This window comes from Typopeltis vanoorti, chromosome 7, assembly GCF_054136105.1.
Source record: "Typopeltis vanoorti isolate ZY-2024b chromosome 7, IOZ_Tvanoo_1.0, whole genome shotgun sequence".
NCBI lineage: Eukaryota > Metazoa > Arthropoda > Arachnida > Uropygi > Thelyphonidae > Typopeltis > Typopeltis vanoorti.
Window position 1 is genome coordinate 95,210,914 of NC_143555.1, and position 25,521 is coordinate 95,236,434.

The following is a 25,521-nucleotide window of genomic DNA, read 5'->3' on the forward strand; positions in this document are numbered from 1 at the left end:
TTGATATGATTTCTTCTTTTCCTTCACTGCCTCTTTAACTTCTTGTGTCCACCATGGAGTCCTGATTTTTCTATCCTTGCAGACAACCTCATCACATGCCTCTCTTGCTGAATCAATCAGGATTTTCTTCATGGTTTGCCACTGAATCTCAAAGGTTTGATTCCTGTTCTCAAACTCTTTCATTTTTTCTTCAATAATCATTGTGTATGTTAGTCTACAGTTCACATCTGAGAGCTGCTCAACTTTTATTCGCTTTAAAACTTTCCTACATCTTATTCTTTTCAATATGAAATTCAATTTTATCCTGCTCAAGACTGAATAATGATCACTTCCAATTTCAAATCCTCTGTACACTCTGGTGTCCTGCACCAGGGAAAAAATCACTATCAACAATAGCAAAGTCATTGAGACTTTTCTTGTTTCTTGCCTCTTCTCTCCATGTGAATTTGTGCACATTTTTATGTTGGAACATGGTGTTAGTAATAACTAGTCCATGTCCTGAGCAGAAATCCAACAGTTATTTGCCATTATTATTGGCTTTGCTCTTTTCTCCAAATTTTCCCAAAATATTTTTGTATGTCTGACAATCATTACCTACTATACTATTTAGATCCCCCATCAAGGACCAACTTTTCCTTTTTCATTGTATCAGGAGCTTTCTCTAGAGCCTCAAAAAATTCCTCCACTTCTACCTTAGTAGAACCTTCTGTGGGACCATAGGTACAAATAAGTCTCATTGTCCAATTCCCCATTCTGATATTTGCCCACATCACTCTACTTGAGACTGACTGCCATTCAAGAAGATTAGCCTCGTATTTTATGTTGAATACTATGGCTACTCCTTCTTTTCCTTGATTGTCATTTCCTGAGTATAACATTTTGTATTTATTACTCAAAAAGATCTCACCAGTTTTTGTCTTTTTTTGTTTCAGTCACCCCTATTATGTCGATCTGGTACTTATCTAATTCTTCAGCTAGCGCCATTTCTTTGCCATTCAGGCTTCTTATGTTGATAGTACTGATCTTTAACTCTGGTGATGTTGAGTTGGGGTGTGCTTTTTTGTTTTCAATAAACTGAAAAAAAAAAAAAAAGCGTATGAATTTCATCAACTGAAATAGATCAACTTGTTCCTTTGAGGCCTCATAATGATGTTGTGCCTAGCACCTCCAAAAGTATAAATGCAGCCCTGAATACAATCCAACCCACTTGGGATTTGGATATGAAGGTTAACTTATTGAATGAGGCATCTTTAATGTTTCTGGATAAATCATGCATAAAGAAAATTCATTCATACCATTTCCAAAAACAAGGAGTGACTAGTAACCAACATGAAAGAGTTAACCAGTGTGTAGTTTGATAATTAATTCACTGTATAAATAGAGAGCGAACTTGTTTGAGAGAGAGAATGGTATTTGCTTGTCCTCTACTTAGTAGAGATAGTATCCTAAGATATAATGCTACTAAGTTATTTTAAGAATGCAAGTGAACAGTAGAGGAAACAACACTTTTCTAACAACTGTATTGGAAAAACTTGGTTGTTACTGAGTCATAATCAGGATGGATTAACAAGATGCAGTTTGAGACAATTTCTTTATTTTTAATAAATTAGAAATGGATGAAAGTAGTAGAAAACTTTACACAACATTATATCAACATGCTGAGATGCAAATGATTATATTAAAATGAATTTTTGACATTACAATGAATTAGTTTTAATAAAAATGATAAGGAATGATTACATCCATACTACTGTCCTATATACAGGAAAATTAATTTTTTTTTCTTTTTCAAAATGCATTTATCCATTATTATGCACTCTTAATTGACTTCACAAAAACTATCATTTGCTTTAAAAAAAATTATCACTCTGATAAACTTTCTCTGGTATAAAATAATGTCATGGTGTTCTTAGATGAGATGATACATCACCTTAAAACTTGCTTGAATCAATGCTTTGGGAACCACGCCTATCTCAATTAACAATGTTCACGAAGCATTAGAATTACTAGCTAAAATACAAACTAAGCAATTTAATCTCTTAAAAACATATATGAAGAACATATATAAGAAATCTAAGTTTTAACTTCAGATTTCTTCAACAAAGTACTAATTATGAAATATTTATTTAAAAAAAAAAAAAAACCTTTATAAAAGTATGTACATCTGATCCTGTTAAAGTAATTTTCGGCACACAAATTACATATATTAAATATTACACCCACTTTATGCAGAATATCATTTTCTTATTAAGATTATGCTGACGGTAGATCAAAAAAACTTGAATTCTGAGGTTTGAACAGTTTGTGCTTTTGTCTAAGAATTCCCTCTGCAGCACACTGCACTGCCTCTTCTGCTGATTTCTGATTTTTTTTGCCTTTTCCTTCTTTAAATGGAGCTTTAAATTCATTCCTGAAAAGCAATCAAAAGGTACTGTCAATTTTTTGCTGTAAGAAAACAATTAATAAAATTTAAACTTCATCCAATCCTTTCATTTTGTGAATTTTGATATCCCACTCCACTTATTCTGCAAAAATTTTCCATGCAGAGCAGTAGCAGATGTAAAAAAAATCAGAGGGAGTGTTGGTCATGTCTATCCAAAATACTGGATCCCATGTTACAGGGGATACTGTCGACACCTGGGAAAGAAAGAGAGAGAGAGAGAATTGGTCCTCAAGGAAGGTAGGATGCTGGTCTAATTTTGTATTATTTTAGGAGTGAGCCTGGTCTGCCTGTTGTTCTCTTAACATAGGGGATGAATACAGTGTACATATAGTCAGGTGGGGGGGGGGGGGTTCTTTTTAAAGAGTCTACCAGATTCCTTAAAAAGAGGGATCCATCTGATTGCTGTGTAACTAAGATATCCAAGAAGGCTAGAGCCCTTATTTTCCCTCTTCAACAGTAAAACTAATTCGAGGGTGGACATGTTGAGAAGCATAAAAAGTTAGAAAGAGTCTGCAGACCATATGGTCAAATGGCAAAGATATTGTCTATGTATCTCAAAGTTGGGGGAGTCTACTACTACATCTTTAGTCTGTTTAAAGAGCTAGTTATTCTGGCCAAAATACCCTGATTAAGGCAGTGCTTCAAGAGACTGCAAATGTTGAGGGAGGGATATTTTGAAAATGAGCTCTAGTGTATCATCCACTGGAACATTAGTGAAAAGAGACAACACATCAAAACTCATTAAGCAATCATTCTTTTCCAGTTGAGGTATACACACACTTCATAATGGTTTTTAAGTGTGTGTATGGAGTTTTGCTTTAAATTTCAGATGATGTCTTGCTGATGTGCTTGTTAAGCATCAGATGCTAGATGTCTAGCAAGTTCATAGTGAGACAATTTATGGCATCCATGAAGGAGCATATCTTATTTCAGACCTTAAGTAGCCCTACCCTACAGCCTTGGTGTGTTTGGGTAAAAATTTTTTAATCCCATTGGCCAACTTGTAATAAAATGGGGTCAAGCAAGGTTACCCTCTTAGTTTCTTGCTCTTTGCATTGGTTTTAGAACCTTTTTTTACAGGAAGTTGACAATTCATATGCTGAACAAATGATAACAATTTCCTTCACCAAGAAGGAAAATAAAGTATGCAGATGATATAATAGTCACTTGGAGGGATAATGATTCAATATGCTTTTTTTTTTGGGGGGGGGGGGGGGAACTTTAGTCAGCAGGCTGATTGACAAGATTTAAAAAAAAAAATAAAATAAAATTTTTGGAAGATGGAATCTTGGACTAACCTCTAAGACAGAACTTCTCACCACTCAGAATTCCAGTTTCCATTGTCCAATACTACCAATTGAAAAACTTATACAGAAAAGCATCAAGGTAGCAAACTAGAAAATTGGGTCACGCTGCTTAAAACCATAATCTTCCTTGCTCAGCTACACATAGCTAATATTACAGATATCACAGAATCCAAAGACAATTATATAGTAAACCAGTGCAATTTTTTTTTTGGTCCAGGCAATACAAAGAAATTAAAAAGGAATTGGAATTTCTTAAACTATCAAATAAGCATATAAAGCATGGAGGCTTAGGACTTCCATACTTAAAATTCTATTATTTAAGTAACAGTCTCAAAATTCCATAACATATTATAGACCAATCACATGTGCAAATTCTTTCCAGTCCAACCCAGGGTTTCATCTCCTACTATTTGGAATAAACAATTTCGAAGGCCCAAGAGCTGAGATTGTTTCTGAATGCTACAGCAGTCTGTGCTTAACATCCTGAGACTGCTATATTATTCTAGCACTGACATCTATTAAAAAGAGCAAAATGTGGTATAAGGATATATTTAATCACTTCCACTATGAACTTTCACTGTTGTAAACTAACAATGATATTTACTTTATTTCATAACTTAATGAAATTTCAAGGATATTCTAGAGGAGGGACTATGTGTGGAGAACTGCACATGGCCACTTTCCAATAAATGCCATAAGTGGAAGTACCTTGACACTGAAGATCCAGTCTGTGAGATGTTACAATTGGAAACAAAACAAAATTATGAAAAACCAGCAATGCTTTATAATATTGCATTATTGAAATTTCATTCTTCAGTCCATCCATTTTTATATTCAGAAAGAATCACTCTAGGATATACCAAATTTTCAGTGAGATGGTGTAAACTGTCCACATTATAAATATTCATCAGTGTAAGATAAAATCCTGTATTTTCTTATTATGGGAAGTTTCTAACGCTGCTCCATACTCTTAGCTCACTGTTGTCTTATGGTTAAATGCAGAGATAACTTGAACAGCAATCCCAGGCAGTGAAAGCCAATAGAGATACTAGAGCAAACTGATGTAAAGTAATCTGCCTCCATATACAAATAGCATAGTCATACAGATACAAAGTTTGAACATGTGAAGTTCAAATGATACTTTTAACTTCATTGTTCAAATGCGTGTTCAAACTCTGTTCACTCATAAAGGGGAAAAGGATTAATAAGAACATAATTTCTCACTTAGTATAATATATATATTTCTAAGATTCAACAGACAGCAGTAAGAGAACTATAATAAGGGAAAAAAAAAAAAGATATATATATATATATCATCAAATTGCTGCCATGTACCCTCAAGGGGAGTACAGGAAACGTGAAAAATTTACATCATTACTAACTTCCTATCTACAATTTTCCTCCAGATCAGTCTGTTACTTTTCAAGACTCCAATATTATCAGATCTTATATTTCTGTCGTCTAGGACACTTTGCACCGTATCAATCCACCTATATCTTGGTCTTCCTCTGGGTTGTTTTTCTGCCAATCTGGCAGAGAACACTTGTTTTGTCAATCTTTCCTCACCCATTCTGTTTAAATGACCATTTCATCTGAGATTACCTCTGCTAACACATTCCTGGATGCTGACAATGTCAAGCTCTTTCCTAATATCCTCATTTTTAATATTTAATATGATATTGCCATCGATGCCATCTGTTCATGCCTCTAATCTTTCTCAGGACTCTCATATTCGTGGTCGCTAATCTTTGGTCAAGTGTTTTACTTCTGACCCAGCTCTCAGATCCATAAGTTAAAACTGGTTTGAACACTGTCTTGTATACAGCTAATTTAGTGTTCTGACTAATTTCTCTCTTATTCCAGATGAATTTATTCAACTGACTTCCTACCATACCAGATTTATTGATTCTGTTGTCTATTTCCATATTTAATTTATCATCTTCACTAAAAATCATGCCTAAGTAGGTGAAATGTTTTACTTGTTCCACAGGTTCTCCGTTCACAACGCAGTTGACATTTTCAACGATTTTGCCTATTTTCATTGTCTTTGTCTTTTTATTGCTCACCTTCATACCATATCTATTACAACAGTTATTCAATTTAGTCAAGGAATCCTGCAGATTCGTTGTGGATTCATTGATAAGTATAACATCGTCTGCATAAAGCAAAGAGCTGACATCTCCAATTTTGATATCATGTTTAATACCACTTTCCTTCATAATGTGATCCATATAGATAATGAATAACAGAGGGGATAATGGACATCCTTGTCTCACACCAGATTTAGCATTAAACCATCTTCCTGTACTTCATTCAATTATAACTGCTGACTTACAACTCAAATAAAGACTAAGTATTGCTTGATATAATGCCCCATTTACACCATATAACTGTAACGTATTGAATAGCTTCTCTCTTGGCACCTTGTCATATGCCTTTTCCAGAACGACAAAACTTAAATACAGATCTGTTATATTCCCATGCTTTCTCAACTATTTGTCGTAAAGTGAAGATCTGATCTTGACAGCCTCTATTTGGCCTGAATCCAGATTGTTCTTCACCAAGCTTTTCTTTGACAATTCTTCTCAACCATTTCCCAAGTATACTTGCATATATCTTACTAGGAACACTCAGTAGGGAAATACCTCTGTAATTCTCACATTCAGTTTTATTTCCCTTTTTATATATGGGTACTATTAGAGCTCTACCCCAATCATCAGGAATTCGTCCCTGTGTCCAGGCATTCTGAACTATGCAGTGCAGCCACTGTAAGACTTTTATACCTCCATACTTCAGCATTTCTGGTCGAATATCATCTACTCCTGCTGCCTTTCCACATTTCAAGTCTTTGATGGCTTTTTCTACTTCAAGTATGGGTATGTATTCCTGACTCTATGCCTGTTGAGTTTTTGACGCTGTGCTCTTACTGCTTGTTTCATTTAGCAATTTTTTGAAGTAATTACTCCATACTTCAAGGGTATCTTTTTCTGCCATTTTCATGTCACCTTTATCATCTCTAACTCCTTTTACAGCACTCTTTCCTTAATTCCTAAGCTTCTTCAACAACCTCCAGAATATTTTGCCACCTTCTCGATATTTACTTTCTATATTCTTGCCAAAGTCCTCCCATGACTTTTGTTTAGCTAGTTTTAAACAGTGTTTAGCATTCTTACATTTGTCTCTGTATTCTCTAAGAGCAAAAACTGACTTTTGCCAGGAACTTTTGATATGATTTCTTCTTTTCCTTCACTGCCTCTTTAACTTCCTGTGTCTACCATGGCGTTCTGATTTTTCTATCCTTGCAGACAAACTCACCACATGACTCTCTGGCTGAATCAATCAAGGTTTGCACTGAAACTCTAAAGTTTGGTTGCTGTTCTCAAACTTTTTCATTTTTTCTTCAATAATATTTGTGTATTTTAGTCTACAGTTCACATATGAGAGCTGATCAACTTTAATTCACTTTAAAACTTTCTTACATGTTATTCTTTTCAATATGAAATTCAATTTTATCCTGCTGAAGACTAAATAGTGATTACTTCCAATTTCAAATCCTCTGTATACCCTGGTGTCCTGCACAAGGGAGAAAACATTACTATCAACAATAACATAGTCATTGAGACTATTCTTATTCCTTGCCTCTTCTCTCCATGTGAATTTGTGCACATTTTTATGTTGGAACATGGTGTTAGTAATAACCAGTCCATGTCCTGAGCAGAAATCCAACAAATATTTGCCATTATTATTAGCTTTGCTCTTTTCTCCAAATTTTCCCAATATATTTTTGTATGTCTGACAATCATTTCCTACTATGCTATTTAGATCCCCAACTTTTAGGACCAACTTTTCCTTTTTCATTGTGTCAGATGCTTTCTCTAAATCCTCAAAAAATTCCTCCACTTCTACCTTAGTAGAACCTTCTGTGGGACCATAGGCACAAAAAAGTCTCATTGTCCAGTTCCCCATTCTTATATTTGCCCACATCACTCTACTTGAGACTGCCTGCCATTCAAGAAGATTAGTTTCGTATTTAGTGTTGAATACCATGGCTACTCCTTCTTTTCCTTGATTGTTATTGCCTGAATATAACATTTTGTATGTATTGCTCAGAAAGATCTCACCAGTTTTTGTCTTTTTTGTTTCAGTCACCCCTATTATGTCCATCTGGTACTTATCTAATTCCTCAGCTAGCTCCATTTCGTTGCATTCAGGCTTCTTATGTTGATAGTACTGATCTTTAACCCTGGTGATGTTGAGTTGGGGTGTTTTTTCAGATTTGTTCCAGTAGCTGACTTTTCGCTGTTCACCTTGGTTCCCTGGTGAAAACAACGGGCGCCCCGTTTAACTGGGCAACGTCCCAGCCGGCACGAAATTTTGTCATGTTGTACCATCATTTTGTATATTGGTTTAAGCCAATAAGAATACAATTTGGTCAGCTAAATTCAAAATTGCCAGCCCATTCTCATTCGTTCAGTATCCAGGTAGATAACCAACAGGGTGCACCACGAGAAGGTGAGGATTGGAAATTAGGTCAGAAGCCCTGGTCGGTTCTCTGCATTCCTTTAAAGGCTATGTGGAGGTCTCCACTCAGTTATACAGCTTTGACCCTTAAGCACCCCTTATATATATATATATATATATCTTTTAAAAATCTAGACTTCAGTAACTGAAAATGAAATCAATTAGCCAAGTACTGGAGTGTGCATACCTACAAATAATAATATACATACATATAATTAGAGATATTTTAAATAGTTAAAAAAACTTTCGCATATCAATTAAATTAATTTAATTTCTAAATTATGAGTAGAAATATGTGTGAGAATAGCTTTATGAATTTAAATTTTGCTGCATAAGAGAACCATAATGCAATAAAACAAACAGTGAAATGGCTAAAATATACAAAAACTTACTCTGAAATATTGCCATTAGTTTCTGTGAGCACTTTTGTGTAAGTGTTATTAGGTTCAAAAGGCATTTGGGATTCAGATACACTGAAGGTTGCATCATAAGGATTACTTTCTTCACTCTTGGAGAAAAATTAATAAGAACAATTTAAATGCTTTTGTGCATTCACATTAAATCATAAACAACAGATTGTGAGAAAGAGTAAAGGGGGAAAAGTTTTTTTTTTACTCAGAAAATCAAAGATTACTATTCTTTATATAAATAAATTACTGATTTATTATTGCACAAGTATGCAATTATTTTAATCCATTATTGATGTTAATGATTAAGAACTGTAGAAATAATAATAACTAAGATTATTCTGATTTTAATCTATACATAATATCATCAGGCAATCTTGAACAATATTAAAATTATACAGGATCATTCAAAAGCGGCTACACAACTATAGATTTATGTAAGGTCTTGCAAAGCAAATTTCAAAAACACCTTAATCAAAATGGAGCGACATGGCTAATTTAATCAAAGATGTGTTTGATTAAATTATTATTAATATAGACAGCACACAGTGCATAATTGTTAATTATGCACTGTGTGCTGTCTATATTAATAAAAATCAATTAAATAATTAATAACCTTAATGAAATTTTTAATTGCTATAGGAGGTTAGGAATGATGTACTATCATCATTATATCCTCAGGAGATACAAGTACTGTATTTCCTGAGGATACATATCAGGAATTTTATGACAATGATGCCAAATTAAAGTTTGCAATAAAAGTTTGACAATTTTGCAGGTAAAAATGGAAAAAAAAAATTATCAAACAGCATTTTGTTAAATGTCATTTTAATTATTAGTTGAAACATCTGACTATCTGAAAAAAAGCCAAGAAAACTGGCCATCATTAGCATCAATTTCCTAATATGTCCCATCAAGGGGGATTCAGGCAACTATGACAGCACTATATGATTAAGTTTACATAATCTCGTATCAACAATTTCCTCCAAATTAGTCCATTACTTGTCAGCACTCCAATATGGTTGTATCTAACATTATATTTATCTATGGCACTTTTAACTCAATCCACCTAGACACCTAGTCTTTCAATGGGTAATTTTCCTGCCATCTTGTTTGGTGAAACAATTGTTTTTCTAAACTTTTCTTCCATTACCAGTACCACTTAAGATTAGCCCTTCTCACACATTCTTGAAAGCTAATAATGTCAAGTTTTTTCTAATTTTTCTCATTTGTGGTCTCTAATCTTTGATTAAGTACTTTATTTCTAACCCAACTCTCAAGATCCATAATTTAAAAACATTTGAACACTGTCTTGTTTAATGTTTTGACTAATTTTATTCTTATTCCATATAAATTTATTCAACTGGCTCTCCACACATCAGCTTTGCTTATTCTGTTGTGTATTTCTAGATTTAACTTGCCATCTTTACTAAAAAACTGTGCCTAAATAATTGAAATATTTTACTTGTTCTATAGGCTCTCCATTGAGAATGCAACTGAAGTTTTCTATGTTCCTGTCAATTTTCATACTCGTAGTCTTTTTTTTTTTCAATTACAGTTACTCGATATGAAAGAGAAGTCAGAAAAAGACAGAGAATCATGGAACAAATTTGTTTCTAATTAACATAATTTATATAAAATAAGACCTAATGTATATAAGATTTTGAAACATTCACGTACAGATACTAAAGAAAGTGTAAAATTAAATACCAAATTGAAGTTAGAAGAATTTCTAATTAATGAAAATGAAAAAGAAATAACTAAAGAAGAATAGAAATCAGCCTTAAAGAAACAAGAAATAGAAAATCACCTGGAGAAGATAATTTAGATTCAGAATTATATAAATATGCAGGAATAAGGTTCAAAGAAAGACTCTTATTATTCTTAAATAAAATCTATTCAACAAGTAATCCACCAATAGAATAGAAAAAAGCAATACCCTATATTTAAAAATGGTAGTAGAAATGATCCTAAAAATTATAGAGGTGTAAGTATTCTAAATTCCTGTTACAAAATATATAGCAGAATTTTGAATAAAAAACTAATAAAATATTCTGAAAGCTTTATTTTAGAAGCACAAAATGGATTTAGAATGATTCATGGATTCATGTATAGATCTGGCCTTTTGCCTAAAATTAAAAATAGAGAAAAGAAAGAGATACAATTTAGAAACACATATTACATTTATTGACTTTGAAAAAGAAATACCAAATAATATTCTAAAAGCCTTCATAAGTATATATATGAAAATAATCAAATACAAATAAGATTAAATTATGAACTATCATATCTGAGAGAGAGAGATAAACTAAGGAGTCCGACAGGGATGTCCCCTTTTTGGCAACTCTTTTTAATATTTATCTAAATGAAATAATAACAAAATGGAATAAAAATTTCCATCAAGGTATTCAACTTTCTCCTACTGCGAGCTTAAACATTCCCCTTTTTGCTGATGACCAAATAGTAATTATAAATTCTGAAGATGACTTGCAGAAAGATATTTAAATTTAAATGAAATAGTGAAAGGTTATGGAATGATAATATCAATAGAAAAATCACAAACGATGGCCTTTCAAGGAATATTCTTGAAAGCTTTATTTTAGAAGTAACTAAACTAGTAATCAATAACAAGATTTTAGAACAGGTGAATTCATTTGACTATTTAGGCTGTATGATTACATATGAAAATGAAAAAGATATAAACCTAAAAATTTCAAAATATTTAACAATAACAGGTGTAATTAACTAACATAGTTCAAAAACAAACCAGACTAAAAGTATAGGGCAGGGAAACTAATATTGAAAAGGTTGAGTGTAAGAGAGAGAAACTTTAGCACTGATTGTGTATTTATTGATCCTTATAGGCAGAATAAATTGCAGAAGAGAGGGGAAAAAAATCGGCATAGGACTACGGTAGTTAGTGACTTATATATCAGTTCTAAAGCCGGTACAAGATCTAGAGGGAATCTGCAATTTTTGTATACCAATGCTAGAAGCATTAGAAATAAGAGAGAAGAATTTTTGGCATTAGTCAGTGAAATCTCACCAAAAGTTGTAGGCATTAGTGAAACTTGGCTGTCAGCAGAAGATGTGGTCACTGGAATTGAATGTGATGGGTACAGTATTTTCAGGGAGGATAGAGAAGATAGAACAGGAGGAGGAGTACTGTTGATGATAGCTGATGTGTTGCAGCCAAAGAAAGTAGTATATCATGATGATAGACATGTGAATGAGAGTTCATTTGAGGCAGTCTGGTGCGAAATAGTGACCAACGCAACCAAATATACAGTTGGATGCTGCTATAGGCCAGGGAGTGCAGGGGGAGATATTGAATTCATGCATCAGCAACTTAGTGCAATGAGTGAAGGCTTAGTGATTATTATGGGGGATTTTAATTATGGTGATATCAATTGGAAGGAGGAAATATCACGTAGCAAAAAGGAAATGGAGTTCATACATCTGCTACGAGATAATTACTTGAAACAGCACGTAACTGAAGGGACACGTGGTGTGAGAGTGTTGGACCTGGTTATTGGTTCAGAGGTTATATGCATAAGTAAGGTGACCTCGTTACCTCCAGTTGGTGAAAGCGATCATGTGGTATTGACTTGGGAGGTTGCAAAATCTGTGGATTTTTCTATTAAGAAGGGGTATGTACGAAACTACAGGTTAGGCAATTATAACAAGCTTCGGAGTGAGCTTGCAGCCATCCCATGGCAGAACATATTGCAAGGGAAAGATGTTAGCAGTGCTTGGGATAAAATCAGCGGGTATCTGAGGAAAGCAATATCAGATTGTGTCCCCATGGTCAGGAGGTCAAACAAGGCAGGCATTAGATGGATGAGCAGTAGTATCAAGCTTGAACTACAAAAAAAGAAAATGTTATGGAGAATTTACAAGGAGAAGGGCGATCAGGACACCCATGAGCAGTAGAAGGCTCAAGCTAGGAAGGTTACCAGCATAGTAAGAAAAGCTAAATCAGATTATGAGAAGACCTTAGCCAAAGAGATCAAGGGTAATCCCAAAGAGTTCTTCCGCTATGTGGCAAGTAAGAGGAAGAATGACTTCGGAAGGATAACCTTAGTGGGTGCTGATGGTATTGAGGTGACAAAATCAGATGTAATAGTCGAGTTACTGAGTGATCACTTCTCAAAAGTCTATCACCCAAGTGAGGATATCTCTATACCTATAGCAATACCTAATGTGAGAATTGAAGCTAAAGAATCAGAGGTATTAAATATATTGCGAAACTTAAATGCAAACACTGCGGTAGGCTTAGATGGAATATCAGCTCGGGTGTTGCGTGAATGTGCAAATGAATTTTCAACCCCTCTTACCTGGATATTTAATTTAAGTTTGAACTCTGGTATGGTCCCTAGGGAGTGGAAGTTAGGCAAAGTGGTTCCTTTGCATAAGGGTGGCTCTAAAACTGCAGTATTGAATTACAGACCAATCACCATCTCAGGAGTAGTGGTAAAAGTATTGGAAAAGTTGGTTAAAGACAAAATTCAAGAATGGGTGGATCAGGATATGATACTCTATAGAGGCCAACATGGTTTTGTTAAAGGTAGATCCTGCCTTAGCAATCTATTAACTATCCATAATAGAATAACATCAGAGTTGGACAAAGGAACTGGCTACACAGTGGTACTTCTGGATTTTGCTAAGGCTTTTGACAGGATACCCCATAGAACACTGTTACGCAAATTGGAGCAGATGGGAATGGATATTAAATTGGTGATATGGATAGGAGAATGGCTCAGGGAGAGATACCATAAGGTGGTGTATGGAGGAGCCGAGTCCAGAATGAGGCAGGTGACCAGTGGTGTGCCTCAGGGCTCTGTGCTTGGGCCAATGTTGTTTAATTTGTATATAAATGATATAGGAAACGGCTTAAAGGGAGATATTCAGTTGTTTGCTGATGATGCAAAGTTGTGTAGTGCAATAAAAAATCAAGCTGATGTTGAAAGTTTGCAGGAGGATTTAAATAAGCTGGTAAAATGGGCAAAAGAAAATGGATGTCAGTTCAATGTGGAAAAGTGTAAAGTGTTGCATTTTGGGATTAAAAGATTACCAGCTGTGTACTACATAGATGGAAAGGTACTCCAAGAGATTGATGAGGCTAGGGACTTAGGGGTATTGGTAGATAAGGAGATGAAGTTCAGAGGACACATTGCTAAGGTGTCCAAGATTGCACATAGGATTACTTGGTTGTTGAGGAACACACTGACATCCAGAGATAAAGAGGTTATTATTCCCCTTTATAAAGCATTGATACTTCCACATTTGGATTACTGTGCTCAGGTCTGGTCACCTGGATTCCTTGGAGATGAGGAGGCTGTGGAGAGGGTTCAGAGAAGAGTGACCAAGTTGGTGAGTGATATAAAAAATGCTCCCTACATTGATAGATTGAGAGCTTGTGGATTGCAGAGATTGGTTGATAGGCGAAGAAGAGGGGATATGATAGAAACATTCAAATTACTAAAAGGTTTTTATAGGATTGATGCAGGGGAAATGTTTCAGCTGTGTGATAGTAATGGAAGAACAAGAGGTCATCTCTGGAAATTAAAGAAGAGTGTGGTTAACAAAGGTGTCAGAACAAGGTTTTTTGCCTGGAGGGTGGTGAATGAGTGGAATTCATTGCCTGACTTTGTTGTGAGCTCTTCATCTGTAAATGAATTCAAGAAGAGATATGACAGATATTGTTTTGCTAGTTTGGGTCTCCCGCGATGAGTCTACTGACTCCATGGAGATACCCGTAATAATAATAATAATAGAAGTGAAATTCAGACAATAAAACAAAAAGCCAAAGATTAATAACAGCTGAAATGAAGTTTATGAGAAAACCTACAAAATATACTTTATTCAATCACAAAAGAAATGAAGAAATTATGAAAGAATTAAATCAGGAATCCATAATAGAAAAAAATTAAAAAACAAACATAAATGGATGGAACATGTTGAAAGAATGAAAACAGGAAGATTACCAAAATAAGCCTTAAATATAACAAACCATTAGGAAAAAGAAAACCAGGACATTCTCTAAAGAGATTCAATGATGACTTCTAAGGTCCACTCGAAGCCTAAATCCTTGAAAAGCATGATGATACAGTGGTATCTCGCTAATCCGAACCCTCCAGTAATCCGAACTGCGGTTTGAAAGGGAAAAAAAAAAAGTTTTATTTATTACGTATTATTTTGTGTACTATTATTTTTATTTAATAATTATTAGTTTAACTATTTATTTTATTATTATTACAGTATAACTGCGGTGATACACAAAAAGAGGAAATTCGAAACGTGCATAGTTTGGTTAAAAACATAAATCCAAATGTTGAAATTTCACAAACAGATGTTACGGAATGGATTACAGGTAGAACCGAAAGTGAATTCGAAATCAAATCAGATGCTGATGATAAAGAACTCGAAGGGAAAAAAGTGAATCATGAAGAGGTAATTGACAGTTTAATGTGTGTATAGAATGGGCTAAGCAGAATGATGCGCCATTTTCCACAAAATTTTATTGCCAATGCAGCTCCGAGAAAAAGCATTCGAAAAAAGTTTAGCTTAGCTTAGAAAAAAGCAAAAGAAAATCAGTGACTTTCTTACAAAGAAATAAAAAAAACTTTTTTTTTGTATTATTTTGTGAAACTTTTTTTTGTGTTGTGTACAAGAAAGTGATACTGTTCATGCAAATTAAGTTATGTACTGAACTATGCAATTTTATTAAATCAGAATCCTCAACAATACAAATGCAGGTAGATACAAGCTAATTTTTTTACTAAAATAAACTTGTGTGCTGTGTTATTTTTTAAGTTTTACATTACAGTACAGTAGCTTTTTCCAATCAGTTACTTCATTTGTTTACAGAATTAAATGGATGTTAGAATTTGATTATTTTGGTCTTAAACCCTAGTTGCTATTGTATCTCTGGGGAAAATTCGCTCATCTGAACTTTTCCCTAATCGAAACAAGCACGGTTTTTATTAGTTCGGATTAGCGAGGTACCACTATATTCAATTAATTAGTGAATCCTGGAGACTTGCACTGGATGTGTTTAGGAGTACATCATCATCAACAACTGCATAAGAAAGGACTGAATCTGATATCACCATTTCTAATATCAGATTAATGCCACTTTCTTTCATAATGCGATCCATATAGATGATAAATAAGAGTGGAGATAATCTGCATCCTTGTCTTAACACCTAATTTTCTTCCTGTAATTCGATTTAACTGCTGACTTACAACTTAAATATAGACTATGTATTGATCTGTATAACGTTCCATTTACTCCATATAATTCTTCATCAGTTAGCCACTAGAGTTATTACTCAAAATAATACTTATTTTGAGTAATAATTGGTAAATTTGCTTGAATCTTACATAGTATTATTTACTTTTCATATCTTAGCATGTCTGGGTGATTTTTGTGTTTTCTGAGTATTTTAATTAGTAAATTGATAGATAAGATTATTTGTACACATGAAGAGTAAATTAAGTATGAAATGCAAGTTTATTAAGCATAAATTTATGTATTGATGCTCCAACCAACATGAAATCTCATTATGGTGTACCATCATACCTATTTCTGGTTTAAAATTATACATTTCACTAATTTTTTTAATATACAGTTAATACTGCCCATCCCAGCTGAATGAGTAGGGATGGGCAGTATTAACTGTATATTAAAAAAATTAGTGAAATGTATAATTTTTATACATTATAATTTTTATAATAAAGGCTATCAGGATCAGATCTTCACTTTATGACAAATAGTTGAGAAATGATGGGAATATAACAAAGATCTGTATTTAAGTTTTGTAGATCTGGAAAAGGCATATGACAAGGTGCTGCCAAGAGAGAAGCTATTCAATACAGTTATATGGTATCAATGGGGCATTATATCAAGCAATACTTAGTCTTTATTTGAGTTGTAAGTCAGCAGTTAGACTTGATGGAAGTACAGGAAGATGGTTTAATATTAAATCTCGTGTGAGACAAGGATGTACATTATCCTCTCTGTTATTCATTATCTATATGGATCACATTATGAAGGAAAGTGGTATTAAACATGATATCAGAATTGGAGATGTTAATGTCAGCTCTTTGCTTTATGCAGACAATATTATACATCTAAATAAATCCGCTACAAGTCTGGAGGAGATTCCGACTAAATTGAATAACTGCTGTAATAGATATGGTATGAAGATCAGCAATAATAAGACAAAGACAATGAAAATAGGCAGAATCATTGAAAATGTCAACTGCATTGTGAATGGAGAACCTATAGAACAAGTGAAACATGTTCAGCTACTTAGGCATGATTTTTAGTGAAGATGGTAAATTAAATATGGAAATAGGTAACAGAATCAACAAAGCTGGTATAGCAGGAAGTCAATTGAATAAATTCATATGGAATAAGAGAGAAATTAGTCAGAACACTAAATTAGCTGTATATACAAGACAGTGTTCAAACCAGTTTTGACTTATGGATCTGAGAGCTGGGTCAGAAGTAAAACACTTGACCAAAGAATGCAGATATGAGAGTCCTGGAAAGATTAGGGGCACAAACAGATGGCATCAGTGACGATATCATATTAAAAACAAGGATATTAGGAAAGAACTTAATATTGTCAGCATTAAGGAATGTGTTAGCAGAGCTGGTCTCAGGTAGTATGGTCAATTAAACAGAAGAATGAATGAGGAAAGATTGGCAAAACAAGTGTTCTCTGCCAGGTTGGCAGGAAAAAGACCCAGAAGAAAACCAAGATATAGGTGGATTGATACAGTAAAAAGTGCCTTAGAAGATAGAAATATAAGATCTGATAATGTTAGAGTCTTGACATGTAACAGACTGATTTGGAGGAAAATTGTAGATAGGAAGTTAGTAATGACAAATTTTTTCATGTAGTACTATTATATCCCGTACACCACTTGAGGGTATATGGCAGGAATTTGATGATAATTTTTATAAAAATTCCATATAGTAAAGGTTGAAACAATAGACAATGTAAAATGCAATTTTCATTAAATTACTAAGTATATTTGCATATTAGGTAACCATGTAAAAAAATTGCTGAATATTACAACTGTCTACATGTACTACATCCATATGTCACATGTCAATGTTAATAAAGGTGATGGTACACCATACCATTGCATATTGTCCCATAAAAAGTACTGATCTGGAAGGAAATTGTTTATAAGTTCTATGATAAGCTTCATTATGTAGTACTATCATAGCATCCTGTGTACTCCATGAAAGGACACAGGAAATGAAGGTGCAACAAAGATACAGATATGATTATTCTATGAATAATCCATAATAAAAATTAACACGAAGAGGAATAAATACAGTTATTAAACTCATTAATATTTTGCTGGTTTTCTAGCCAGCATCATCAGAACACAATGATGACTGTTACAGGAACACAGCACTAAACCAATAGAAGGTGTCAGTTATAATTTGGTGCCCTCAATGATCAGATAACTATAAAATTAATTCAGAAATAGTCTCCCAGATCTTTGGTAAATGAATGCAATGTTTATAGCTGATGCTGATTCTAAGAATAGCCTCTCAGACCTGTAATGACATGTATGTAATAAAGATGCTTTTCTCCATCTGAATCTAAGGAGTATTCAGAGCAAAGTCTACCATGTAAAGAACATTAGGTATCAGTTACAATTTAAATTGTTTCTATAATTACTTGATTTATTGCTGTGTGCTGTCACAGTTATCCTCTGATGATGCTGGGTAGAAAACCAGAGAAATATTAGTGAGTTTAATAAATGTATTTTTTTCCTCTTGGTGTTAGTTATACTGCTAAGTTTTATTATGGATAATGAACAACACTTAAGTCTTTCTTTATGTAATATTTTTCTATGTTTATACCCTACACATTTTCACAAATTTACAAGATTGAGAAGTGTATTTTAAAAAAACTCACCAAGGATGTCAATGAGTTATCCCGATTTCTGCACTTGGAAACTGCACATTTACATGTATCATTGCACACTCTTTCTGATTTTCTACATCCACATAATTTATTGATGCAATTCCCAAGACATTTGCATGCAATACTTCCTGCTGTTTTCTAAATGTGATAAAAAATAAAATGTTATGCATATAGATATCTGAAAGAATAATCAATATTTGTACATAATATACTGTTGTATTACATATCATAAGATATATAATGCCTTGCTATTTAACAGTTTAATTACATTGATCAATTTATGCTGTCAAGATTATCCCTTTTATGTAGTTCGAGCGATAAATTTTTTATCTCTTGCTTTCCATTACAGCAATAGTGTGGAAATCTGCTTTAAGTTAGTCAGCCCAACCTAATTGGCTGAGTGGATAGCATCTCCACTCTCTAATCAATACGCTCCAAATTCCATGGCAATCATGAACATCTGTGAATATCTTTAAGTGGCAGAGGAATTTCATTGTCCAATGAGAAATCACTACCACCTTGCTTACTGGAGGGCTGGAATAACTTGAAAAGTTCTATGTTCAGTCTCTAGAACAGATTTCTGATCTGATTCTCAGCCAACCCAAAGTAGTATTATGCTACAGGTTTACAACTTTTGGTTTGGTGATATTCACATAAAAAAAAACTTGTAATTATGAAGATTTCACTTGTCATTGTGTAATGTTGCTGATAGTGATTTTTGCATTTTATATGCAATAATTATGCTGTACTACAAACTGAAGCCTCCCTTGACAAAGCAAAACGTGGATTTTAAAAATTTGGGTGAACTGAATTCAAATATAAGTTCTGAGTTTTTCTATCAGTCACTTTTTTAAGGGACATAGAATAAAAAAAACCCTGTATATAGATACATTTTTAATAGACTATAAAGCTTGTTATACCAAACTACACTGTGTTATAAAGTAGCCAGTAATAGAATTTCATCTTCCTTGGAATTGCTTTTCCATAGAAACCACATTCTGAACTCATGATTGTGTTTAAGAAATTATTGTGCAAATTTATAAAATAAATCTCACTGAAGAGTACTTCAGGCAAGATTGATGCAAACTTACCACTAAAGAGGCTAAGAAAACTGTTGAAGATAGACTTGAGAAGAACAACTCTTATTCTTTTCAAGGAAAGGGGTTCAATAATAATAAAAAAGCAGGAATACTGAAAACATCAAATACATTATCAACAGTTAACAAGTAAAATGCTTCAGCTATTGGTGCACAATTTTTTTTAAAGAAAATGGCAAATTAAATATGGAAATGGATAACAGAATAAGCAAGGCTGGTGTGATGAATATATTTATAAAGAATAAGACAGAAATTATCCAAACACCAAACTAGCAGTATACAAGACAGTTGGATTAAAAAGAAAACTGATTGAAAATTGGAAACCACAGATACTATAGACTGGAGGAAAATTAGGGAGTGAAACAGATGGCCAGATGGCATAAAAGAAAAAAAAATAATGAAGATATTACAAAACAATTTGACATTATTAACACTGAGTTATGTGTAAGAGGAGATAATGCAATATAGCATGATTAAGTCAAAAGAATGGGAGATTAAAGGTTAGCAACACAGGCATTCAATGCAAAAATAACAGAACAAAGCTCCAATCAACCAAGATTTAGATGGATTGATGCAATTGCTTCAATTTTATTCTTTAAATTTTAATCAATGCAATTGCTTATCTTGAACTACCACAGTATTCTGTACACTTCCTGAAGGTGCATACCAAAAAATGCTAAAACTAATATAATCATATATGATTTATGTACAAAAATGCATATTTGATATATTCAGAATTAAATGAATGCCATGTTAATAATTGCAAAATGACTATCATCACATCTCTATTTATTTATTTCTCAAATCTGTTCACAGCTCTTGATTAGTTGCAAGATTATGAACTGGCCGTGTTTTGCTTGCTGACTAGTGTAATAAACCTTCTAACTTCATAATAAAGAATTGTATACCATTAATAATTTCACAAACAGTTTTTGTCCATTTTCAATCTGATATTTTTCAGGTCTTCAGTATGCTTCAGCTCTAACATATTGGTACTCTGAAGCACTGCTAACTGCATCAGCCATCTAAATTTTGGTTAGTTGGGGTTTTGTCCTGTTATTTTTGCAATGAATGCCTATTATGCTAATCTTTCATCCTCCATTCTTTTACCTGATTATGAAATATTGCATTATCTCTGCTTACACGTACTAAGATGTTAATAATGTAATAACGTAAAGGGTACAGTTTTTTTTTTTTTTTTTTTAAGGAAGGATAGAGGGGATAGGAGAGAAGAGGATGTGCTGCTAATGATATCGGATGACTCGAATCCAGTTAGAGTTGAGACCTACGACAGCAATACCAGGTTTTCATGTGACAGCGAGCTTGAAGCCATGTGAGGCAGAGTCTAACAAGATCAAATACACAGTCAAGTAGATTAACTGCTAGTGATGAGGAACTGCATCACCAAATAAAGATGAGTGTAAAACGAGTAATCATAATGGAAAACTAATTATCTGAACAATGAATGGGTAGCAGTAAAATCTCAAGAGAAAAATGAAACTGAATTTATTGACATGTTGCCAGAGAGCTTCCTCAAGAAGCATGTGACAGAAGAAACAGAAACAGATGGATTTAGAGTAATCCTTGTTGTTAGGGGGGGTATTGGTTTCAATATTGGGGGGAGGGGATAGCCATTGGCTGAGAAAGTGTTGAGAATGTGGTTTAGTTCTATGGTTAAGGCATTATCATTTGAACAGATAAGTTTGGCCCTGTTGTGTAGTGTCTTAATGACTGCATATTGTTGTGTGTGTGGGGGTGGGGGTTGGTGAATGTATCTGCCTGTATGTGTGGGTTTTCTATAGACTGAGAAAACCAAGGTTCCATCAGGCTGGCGTGTGACTAGTGTGTTATACTGTAGTGAAATAGGAAATGTGATATCGGGAGGAAATTTAGCTTGGATTAGCTCTAAGGATTCTTTGAGTGGGACATTTGTGAACAAGGAACAGACATCAAAATTGACCATTATGCCAGTGTGTTTGAATGCAAGGTTTCTATGCTGGCTTTGAAGTGGATTGAATTTTTTTATGTGTGAAGGTGTGTTGCCAGTATAGTGTGTGAGAGCTTTGACCAAATGTTTAGCTAGTTTGTATGTGGGGGAATCAATGCCATCCACTATGGGACGTAATGGAACATTTTCCTTATTAGTAGGATATTCACAAATGTCCTACTCATAGAATCCTTAGAGCTAATCCAAGCTAAATTTCCTCCTGATATCACAGCCCTATTTCAATTCACAACAATGAACTCAGGCTATTTTGTTTGGCAAGGAAAATTCTACAAACAAATAGAGGGAACAGCCATGGGTTCTCCACTCTCCCCACCCTTGGCCAACTTTTATATGGAGACTTTTGAAGATAAAGCCTTAATCTCTGCCCCACAAAAACCAACCATATGGCTTCGCTATGTTGATGATGTGTTCGCTATTTGGCCACATGGCTCCGATGCACTCCTCTCCTTCCTAACACACTTAAACAATCAACATCCCAGAATCAAATTCACCCTGGAAGAAGAAAAAAAACAACTGCCCTCCTTTCTTAGACACACTAGTCACCCGCCAGCCTGATGGAACCTTGGTTTTCTCAGTCTATAGAAAACCCACCCATATAGGCAGATACATTCACCAACAATCTCCCCTCACAACAATATGGAGTCATTAAGACACTGCACAACAGGGCTAAACTTATCTGTTCAAATGGCAATGCCCTAACCACAGAACTAAACCACATTCTCAACTTTCTCGGCCAATGGCTACCCCCCCCTTCCGTTACAACAAGGATTACTCTATATCCATCACCATACCCTATATCCGTGGCACCATGGAAAAAATTACAAAAATCCTAAAAAAACATGACTTAACTTCTTGTTACAGACCTTATAAAAAATTGGCATCCCTTATCCGCTCTACTAAAGACCAACCTTCCCCCCTAGTTGTATAACAGATCCCTTGCAGCTGTAAGCTGTTCTACTTCGGCCAAACAGGCCGGACAGCTAATATCAGAATTTCAGAATGCTGCATCCGGTTTCGCCAATACAGCCACTCTGGTCTTGCGGACCATGCACTGGACACCTGCCATAGAATACGGTGGAAGAAAGCCATGATAATACACCATAGTAAATTCAAATACGAAAGACTTTTCATGGAATCAGCCTCAGCCCTAAGAAACAATCCAAACCTCAACAAATTTGGTTGCATGAGACTGCCCCAAATTTGGGAAACCTAGATCAGAAGACCTTCAGCCAAATCGCCCAAGAATACCAACATTGCCAGCTAGGGGCACCCTCAGGACTTTTAGGAGAAAGAATAGCTTCCTGCTTCGTCCTCATTTACTGTTTGTGGTGCTTGCGTGCACGTCTTGTTTTTAAGTTCCTATGAAAATGGCAACGTGACGTTGCTGAAATATTGGAAGCTTATTAAAATTTATTTTAATGTATATCCTTGCATACGTTATAATTTCCTTAAGCTGTTTAGTAAAAATGCATAACCAATGTCTAAGCATTTTCATGAGAAAAACTGAATAAGAATTCTACAATAGGGAATGATGGGAGGATATCGAATTGCCGAAATATTGGAAGCGTATTAAAATTTATTTTAATGTATATCCTTGCATGTGTTGTAATTTCCTTAAGCTGTTTAGTAAAAATGCATAACCAACGTCTAAGCATTTTCACGAGAAAAACTGAATAAGAATTCTACAATTGGGAATGATGGGAGAGTATCAGATGCTTAAAGAGTGTACAGTTGAACTGGCTATTCCTTGGACTAGGCTATATAATTTGAGTCTCAAAACAGAGAAGATTCTACAGGAGTGGAAAGAACACGTGGTAATCCCACTGCACAAAAGTGGTGCAAAGACTGATATATCCAGCTATTAACCTATCAGTATCTCTGGAGTGGTGGTGGTGAAGATTTTGGTAAAGTTGATTAGGGCTCACATACAGAAATGGGTTGATAAAGAATTTCTGCCTTGCAATGAACAGCAGGAGTTTACTAAGGGAAGGTTATGTTTCGGCTACTTGCTCACATTCCATGATAATGTTACCAGTAAATTAGACAAGGGGGGGGGGGTTGGATACACCATGACACTTGAGTTTTGCTATGGCTTTTGATAGAATATGGAATGGAAGACTGAAGCATAAACTGCAGAATATGAGACTGGATTATTATTATTATTTGACACCTCCAGGGAGTCCAAAGACTCATCAAGGAAGGGCACCTACTCTACAACTCAATCCATCAACTGACCACAACTACATCAGCGCCATCTACTGGCGATCACCACTTCCACAGACAATCACAAACATCCATGCCCATGGCAGAATTCAAACCAGCAACCTTTTGACTGGAGAGCAGATATGCTAACCACTCAGCCAACCAGGCCAGCATGATCCTCCCACAGGTGAATATGAATGATTATAAAATATTGGCTTGGATAAGAGGATAACTGACAGATATCAAAAAGATATAGGGGATGCGAGTCTGCAAGATTTAAAGTAACCAGTGACCACAAGGACCAGTCTTCGGTCCATTATTATTCTATACATTAATGACATTAGAAAGGATTTAACAGGCAACATACAGCTACTTGCTGATGATGCAAAGATCAACAGGGTAATCAAGAATGCAGCTGATATGCAGTAATTGCAAATGATTTCACTAGGCTGGAATTGTGGGCATCTGAAAATGGCTATTAGTTCAATGTTAGTAAACGTGAAGTCATGCACTTCAATATGTGATGAGATGTCCAATGTCATATTATATTGGTGGGATTATGGCAGAAGAAACTGATCAGGCTAGGGATCTTGGAGTTTCATTTCATTTCCTTAATTTTCCTTTTATATTTTATAAGAGGGAAATAATATGCATTACTAATTGATGCTATAATATTAAAATATATGATTTGATGTTTAAAGTTTAAGTTATGCCTTAATTGCTTGTTCTTAAGCAATGTATCAAATATATGAAGAATGATTTATTACAAATGATTTCAAAACTGGATACGAGTCAGTGAGTCCTGCATGAAATTTCAAAGGAGCAATTAAAGTAGTTTTATGATATAATCATAAAACTACTTTTATGATTTCTGTACAGTCTCCCTCAAGCAAACACTGCTTTATAACAAATTACTGAAAGTCCTAAGTAAAGCATCGTAAGTACAATGCTATGCTAAAAGAAATTTGCTATAGCAAACTATTCAATATAAAGTGTTCTTGTGGTTTATTGCAAGTTTGATTATACACTATCTTCCAATAATTGTCCAGATACTTTAGCAATTTACAATTGATACCAGCAAGCGAATCCTAATATCAGATATGTCCACCCTTGGCAGTGATTATCTCCTGCACCTTTTGAGGGAGGCTTTCCACCAACGTGCAGCAGACATCAGGTTGAATTTGTTTTCATTCTTCCATCAAAGTTGCACTGAGTTCAGCATCAAAACAAGGACTTCAACTGCGTTGCTCCAATTTGTCTCACAGGTGTTCGATGGGGTTGAGGTCAGGACTCTGCACAGGCCAGGGCAGTCATTTAACACCATTTCTTCATACCATTCCATAACAGCTGCAACTCTGCGGTATGGGGAATTGTCATCTTGATAGTAACATGAGTCCATTCCATAAAAACTCCACAGTGGGAAGCACCTGATTATCCAGAATATCAAGGTACTGAGCTGCTTTCATGGAACCAGACAACGCCCAGTGGTCCCACTCTAAACCAGCTGAATGTATCCCACACCATTATTCCTCCACCACCAAACTTTACTGTGGGTACAACACACTGTGGTAACAAGC

At 34.6% G+C, this 25,521-nt stretch overlaps 1 protein-coding gene across 2 annotated transcripts in view; it reads right to left on the minus strand.

Annotated features, from left to right (window-relative positions):
* Positions 1-1,634: 1,634 nt before the first annotated feature.
* LOC150104880 (chromosome-associated kinesin KIF4-like) overlaps positions 1,635-25,521 on the minus strand; it is a 282,861-nt gene continuing 258,974 nt past the window's right edge. For both annotated transcript variants that reach the window (XM_090396035.1, XM_090396036.1), the window contains exons 25-27: positions 18,629-18,775; positions 8,664-8,779; positions 1,635-2,410 (exon numbers count right to left, since the gene is read on the minus strand). In XM_090396035.1, coding sequence (XP_090252161.1) covers positions 2,254-2,410; positions 8,664-8,779; positions 18,629-18,775 — 420 coding nt within the window. In that variant the 3' untranslated portion in view covers positions 1,635-2,253. The remainder of the gene's footprint in view (positions 2,411-8,663; positions 8,780-18,628; positions 18,776-25,521) is intronic.